The sequence below is a fragment of the Saccostrea cucullata genome, unplaced genomic scaffold, assembly GCF_032062105.1.
Source record: "Saccostrea cucullata isolate Sc308-1 unplaced genomic scaffold, CSIRO_AGI_Scuc_v1 ctg746, whole genome shotgun sequence".
NCBI lineage: Eukaryota > Metazoa > Mollusca > Bivalvia > Ostreida > Ostreidae > Saccostrea > Saccostrea cuccullata.
In genome coordinates, this window is record NW_026938715.1 from 801,887 (window position 1) to 808,962 (window position 7,076).

Genomic DNA, 7,076 nt, shown 5'->3' on the forward strand with positions numbered 1-7,076 from the left:
TTTCTGTTTAAAAGTTGATTTAAGGAATTAATAGGGGGGGGGGGTTAATTCGTCTTCAATCCAAGTCTTAGCCTTTAAATTGGCACTTAACTTTTATTTATTTATCTATTTTTGTAATTTGGAATACTCCCATGTCGCGCTGCGATATTTTCCCCTCTAATAATCAAATTTGAAAACCTTTGAAAAAAGCTAATTGATATTCCTGTCTGTTAAATGAGCACAAAAACTTGCCATGTCTTAAAACAATGCATATATAGTCTATTTTGCAAAACTTATGATGGAAATATTTGTTCCAAAGATTAATAGTTGTAGTAAATATCTTACATGTATTTAGCCAAAGTAGGTATAAAATAGGGTTTGGTGAGCTAAAAAAAAATCACAAAATAGTTTATTTACACGTGAACTGTTCAAAACAAAATACTAAGTAGTTTATTTACACGTGTACTTGTAGTTATATCATCGAAATGATAAAAAAGGCTGGAAAACTTTCAGATAAAAGGCATTTATTTGCATGTATAATGGTATACTGTTTTTTTAGACATGGTTACTACATAATGGTAAGTACCATGCATTTTTCTCATGCTGTTTGAATTATGTGAATAAATTAAATCAACTTCGTTGATATATTTTTAACACATTCTGTTGATTTTTCTTGACTTAATAGGTGAGTTTGCCGTTTATTTAATTAATTAACTAATTAATTCGTCTAAAATGAAGTAGGGATGGTTGCAAAGTTAAAACTAATTAAACTTTTACATTTAATGCACAAAAGCGAAAGACATAATTCATTTATGCATGGAGTGACAGTTTGAAAATATTTTAACAGCTTTCAACTTTTTCAAACAGTAGAAAATCAAGATGGACAGAAGGCTGGTATTCTTGTTAACTTTGATGACAGTGTTTATTGCTTTGGGTCTGTGGTTGGCGTCCATTTTAACAAGAGGCTGGTTTGTTGTAACTTTAAAAACAAGCAGCATTCAGCCGACATCTATTCTTGAGGTAAGCTGTTTATGTGCTCCTTTACTTGCTTTAGCATTGTGTGTATCCAGACGCCAATAACATAAGGGAAAGAATATAAACTTCATTTTTTTAAAAGTGATACTTATACAACATTGATAGATGGATAAAAATGGAATAATTGAAAAAATTTACATTAAAAATTCGTAACATTTTTATAGGAAGATGAAGAGAAAAGTATTTAAATGCTACGTTTATTAATTAAAGAGGCATTGATATACAGATCTACGTGTATGTGTTGATAAAACTTATTTAATTATGAATGCAACCTTAAACTTAACCTTAAAATAAATTCCCCTATTCTTCCAGTGATGCAGTAATCAGTAAAATTATCCTTTATTTTGCAGAATATTTTGTCCCTAAACTCGCTTTTGAATCTCAACAACATCATTCCTTCTAAAAGAGTAAGATAATTTTCTTCTATAAAAAATTAAATTCTCCCAGTTTAAAAGTTTGGATGTATTTTAAAAATTTATTCTTTGTTTGGAAGAATAATTTAACCAATTTTTAGGTCAACTCAGGTTACCTATTGCTATCTGTTTTCGTCTGTCGTCGTGCGTTGTGCGTCGTCCTTCGTGCGTTAACATTTGAACATTTTCAGCTTGTGCTTTGCAAGCACTGAACCAATTTCAACCAAATTTGGCACAAAGCATCTATGGGTGAAGGGGAACAAAAAATTGTGAATTTCATGATTCCTGCCCCCCTGGGGTCTGAGGGGTGGGGCCAAAACCACTAAAATTAATGCAATCTTTAAAAATCTTTACTCCTGGACATCAAGAAGTCAAACTGTTTGCATGATTGTAATCAGCACTGCGTCCTCTACCAAAATTGTGAAATTCATGGCCCTGGGGTCAGGGGTTCTAGTGCTAGGGCGGGGCTAATAAGTAGGTTGTGAAAATGCATTATTTCTTTGAAAATCTTCTTCTCTGCTCCTAGGTATTAAATAAACCAACTGAGTACATAGTTATGATGAGCAAGAGTGCCTCTACCAAAATTGTGAATTTTATGGCCCCAGGGTCAGGGGTTCTGGTGTTGAGGCGGGGATCTATTGATTATATAATGAAAATACATGAATTCTTTAAAAATCTTCTTCTCTGCTCCTGGGTATTAAATAAACTAACTAAGTACATGGTTATGATGAGCAAGAGTGCCTCTACCAAAATTGTGAATTTTATGACCCCAGGGTCAGGGGTTCTTGTTTTAAGGTGGGGCTCTAATGATTATATAGTGAAATGCATGAATTCTTTGAACATTTTATCCTTTACTCCTGGTTAATATACTAATGATCTAATTACATATTTAAGGCCAGGATTTATTTTACTTCCAGTTTTACAAACCCTCTGCTCAAGGTTTTGAATTTTCAGAAAAAAAAATAAATTCTTTTCTTTCCGATGTCAAATTTGAGTCGGGATCGATATTTCAAATTTACGAACTCGCACTTCCGGTTATAAGATGAAACGGCGGGTAAATAAAGCTAGATCTGAGAAGATAGCTTGGTTTAGTGTAAAATTCATTGATACGATTGCCATTCAGAACGTTTCACCCGTTTAAAGGACAAATAAAATGCTGACGACTTTGCTGCACAATGACATGCTGGTGAGATAATTATGTATTCGTTTCAAAAGTACATGTATCTGTCTGTAAATTATTTTCCTCCCTCAGGTTTTAAACTGCCCGTGGTAGCTATTGCATATTGCCAGCGACATTGTTACAGTTTAGGTCTCTGTTATAGCTTACAGTCTAAGCATCATTCTTCAGAAAAGGGTTGCTTATGCATCAGATGTTATGAATAAAACTATGGGAGAAGTCAAGTCCATTTGAGAAAGAAATAAAAAATAACCTGAAGAAATAAAAAAAATTCAACTTTTAAAAGGCGGCAAGAAATGAATATACAAATATATACAGGCATGTTGTATCATTTGTATCAGCGAGAAAAAATTATTTTACACTTAATTGAAAAAATGTTCATCCTACTTCCCAATACACCCTGTCTGTTTTATGATATAGGAATTATAATTTTAGGCATCAAGTAAATTTTAGAACAATGTCTACACATTCACCTAACACATATTTAAAGAATGAAGATATATTGAAAGACTTTTAAAGAATTGATTTTTTAATTTTTTAAAAGATATTTTGACCAGCATCACACAATTTATATAACTGGCCCAAACTGGATGATGAAATAAGCAATTAAATGTTCTACTTTCCTATTTGTAAGCATTATGTGTCCAGTGGTAAGGAGCCTATTAGAATAGCATTAAAAAGAATATACAAATGTTAATAATTGATTTATCAATTTTTTTTTTATTTCCTTCTCCTTCAGGACTTTTTTATTCTCATCTTCATTACTAAACCTAAACATAAAAAAAATGCTGGCCTTATAATGAAGAAAGGGGTCTCTTTCAAAATAGATGATTTTAGGGCCACTGGGTCAGGGGTATCAGGGGGTACTTTGACTAAAAATAAATTAATGCTTTGAAATCTGCCCTTTGATAAGCAATGGTGCCTCCTTCAAAATTTGTGAATTTCATGGCTTTTGGATAAAAACACGAATCAAATACAATCACTGGAAAGTTGTTACATGATACTCAGGTGACCTATAAGGCCCGTGGGCCTCTTGTTTGGATAATATTCACTCATCCTTTTTAAATATGTAGCTCGGATTTTAATATTGTAATCGATAAACAAAATTTGTGAAACTTTCAGGATTACATAATTATTATTTCACATTATTATTATTTATTATTTTAGATTTCTTTGCCACCAGTTCGTGTTGAACTGGGCATATTTCATTGTACGCTGTGTACAAGTGGTAATTGCCTTCGTGTCCCCCTCGACAAACTTCCTTCACCAGTATATGCTGTGGTGGAAAAACTCCGTAAGCTTCTACATTTTTCTTCTCTTAGTAGAAATAAATTCCTATATAGAGCGTTTTTCATGCAATCATACTGCGGGAAATTACCAACATTAAAATATTTCCAAGAATGAGAGATAAATTTCAAAGATAGCTTTTTAATTTCATTTATACTCGACTTATCATAAAATTTTATATGCTTTTTCAATCAGTGCAAAAGAACATTTTATTTGTACCGTTAATTTCTTGGAAAAACGAGCTAGGCTTATATGTCTTGTTTCTGGTTTTCTTTCAGCTAAGTTATTAGAACTTAAAATAACGAGTACAGTTGCCCTTTCATTATGTGTCATTGGCTTTTTACTTCTTATGTTAAACTGTGGATCATCATCGAAGGTTAAAGCCGGTGGAATTGTTATACTTTTGGCTAGTAAGACTACAAATGTTGTGCCTCCAAATGGCTTTACATTATTTCAGTAATACGTACACTGATGATGTGTATATAATTCCAATTGAAAGAATTTTTTTTAATTCATCACATTTAACAGATATAAAAGATTTTTTAATACGCAACGAAAAGCATAAACGTAAATTATAGGATAATAAATAATGACTAAATCTTTTGAAGCAAAAAATTTCGCTAGGGTTAAGCTAAGCATTTTTCAAAATATATCATCAAAAGAAAAACAGAGGTTTCACGATAATGTTAATGATTTTTCCCTTTTTTAGACTACTTTATTATCTCTTATATTCTTTTACAGCTTTATCTGAATCCTTCTTGATTATACGAATGGTCGTTGCAACGGTTCAAGTGGCATTGGACACTGTGGAATCTACACTCAGTCTTTTGAACCTTAAAATCATAGAGATTGAAGTTCAAACACCCTTATCTATCATTCTGTCTGGTATCGGTCTGGTGTTTGTCATACTGGGCATGGTTTGCAGTCGTATTTTATACTCAAAACTACGAGAACCGTCCACAGATGGTCGAAAGATTGATGTTGTTTCTTCTATTCCTACTGTCAATCTTACTATCCAAGAAGGACGTTTTTAATTTTATGTAATCAGTTTCTTTTGGTTGTATTGTGTACAAGATGGTCTATGGGGTGTCTGTAATTGTTACTTGGTATGTCAATGTTTAAAGTATAAACCTTTTCCTCAGAAAATTTCCTACGAATACGAAATAATTTTTTTTATCATCTAATGACATCTAGGCACCTTAGTACGGTGCAAAAATATTCTTCTTTTCATTGTAATACTTTGTTATAATTACTTTACTTTCCTTACTTTACTTTCAAACAAAATGTTCAAATCACTATAAAGCAATATAGTTTCAGAATAGATTTAATTGAACTCGAGGTCCATTTTTATCGAAAAAGCAGTTGTCTGTGATTTCACAAAATGTGGATTTTAATTTATCTCTGCTGTTTTAAGAGGTCCGTGTTTTCTTTGCTGCCGATTTATAAGAGAGTTTCAATGAATTTTTGAGCTTGATTGCTGTTCATTATCTGCATATTTCATTTGTATAAAGTATTTGACTTATTTACTCGGTGGGATATTTTGAGATTTCAAATTCTCAAAGAATTTCTAAATATCTACACATGAATATCTAATTTATACTAATTCTCCAAATATACTCTTTTACAGAACTTTTGAAGTTTGCCCTTCACTTCTATGTATATTTTAATGGAAAGTAAAGCAAAAAGTTCTGTAGAGCATTTACTGGTACCCGTAAATTATGTTCCCCAAACGAAGTTGGGGAACATATTGTTTTTACTCTGTTTCTTATTATGTTCCCCAAACGAAGTTGGGGAACATATTGTTTTTACTCTGTTTCTTATTATTATTATGTTCCCCAAACGAAGTTGGGGAACATATTGTTTTTACTCTGTTTCTTATTATTATTATTTTTCTTCTTCTTCTTCTTCCTGGGTACTTTTTTGTCCGGGAGTGATCTTGTAAACTGTTGATCCGATGTAGGTAAAACCTTTTTAGGGTCAGTAGACATGTTATGTAGATTTGCGGAATCAAGGTCATTTTGTGCGCACGTGCTTGCAAGAGCGCACGTGCATCATGTGAAATGACCAATATAATGTATATTGCCTTAACTTTTCTTTTTTTTGATGAAATGCTTTGAAACTCATAGTGTAAAGATATATTAGAACTATAGACAAGATGACATGGTCAAAATAGCAAGATCTCACGCGCATGCACGTGCGCTTTGCTCTGATTGGCTGAAACTAAAGTCTCTATATCTTTCTTGTTTTTTGACGAAATCCTTTGAAATTTTGAACATAGCCATGCATAAGGATATCCTACAACATGGTATATAGCAATTATCATGAAAACACGTGCATGCACGTGCGCTGCAATCTGATTGGCTGAAACTTTAAATTGCTATAACTCCCTTGGTTTTCAACCAAACAGGATAAGATTTGGAACATAGATATATATAATCGACTTCTACAAGAAGGTATGGTCACCATGCACAGGCATACATGTGCGTGTACGTGCGCTGCAATCTGATTGGCTGAAACTTTAAACAGCCATAACTCCCTTGGTTTTCAACCAAACAGGATGGGATTTGGAACATAGATATATATACTGGACTTCTACAAGAAGGTATGGTCACTATGCACAGGCATACATGTGCGTGTACATGCGCTGCAATCTGATTGGCTGAAACTTTAAACAGGTATAACTCCCTTGGTTTTCAACCAAACGGGGTGGGATTTAGAACATAGATAGATGTAATGGACTTCTACAAGAATGTATGGTCATAATGCTCATGTATGCACGTGCGTGCACGTGAAATGGGTAAAATCAAAAATACACTTAAATGACCGTTTTTTTATATACTTTTGGATTATATTTAGCATATTAAAATATATAGATTGTGTAGACAATATGATATGGTCATTACGCACATGCATTCACATGCGCAAGTGTGCAATAATAAAATTTGAATGAACATGGTACACTTCTTGGTAAACGTTGTTAAAGTCTCAAATGCATAGAGTTTGTCTTATTTAATTACGCCTACAGGGAATATGATTATAAAAGGGAGTTGGGGAGCGTTTGGGGAACATCTGTAACGGTCCCCGTTACAATTAGCACTAGTTATTCTTATTCTTATTATTATTTTTCTTCCTGGGAAAATTTTGTCCGCGAGTGATCTTGTAAACTACACATCAGACTTAGGTGA

At 32.9% G+C, this 7,076-nt stretch overlaps 1 protein-coding gene across 1 annotated transcript; it reads left to right on the top strand.

Annotated features, from left to right (window-relative positions):
- The first annotated feature begins 763 nt into the window (after positions 1-763).
- On the top strand, positions 764-5,597 carry LOC134251034 (uncharacterized). The gene is made up of 5 exons (XM_062733397.1): positions 764-999; positions 1,365-1,421; positions 3,772-3,898; positions 4,170-4,301; positions 4,633-5,597. Exons 1-5 carry the CDS (start codon positions 859-861, stop codon positions 4,923-4,925), a joined length of 750 nt encoding a protein of 249 aa, XP_062589381.1. The 5' UTR covers positions 764-858; the 3' UTR covers positions 4,926-5,597.
- Positions 5,598-7,076: the final 1,479 nt, after the last annotated feature.

What these genes read in the sequence shown, in the direction of transcription:
- LOC134251034 (XM_062733397.1), top strand. Translation starts at nt 859, where the DNA reads ATGGACAGAAGGCTGGTATTCTTGTTAACTTTGATGACAGTGTTTATT. An exon ending in AGCCGACATCTATTCTTGAG is followed by an intron (nt 1,000 to 1,364) that starts GTAAGCTGTTTA and finishes TTTATTTTGCAG; the next exon opens with AATATTTTGTCCCTAAACTC. An exon ending in ACATCATTCCTTCTAAAAGA is followed by an intron (nt 1,422 to 3,771) that starts GTAAGATAATTT and finishes TTATTATTTTAG; the next exon opens with ATTTCTTTGCCACCAGTTCG.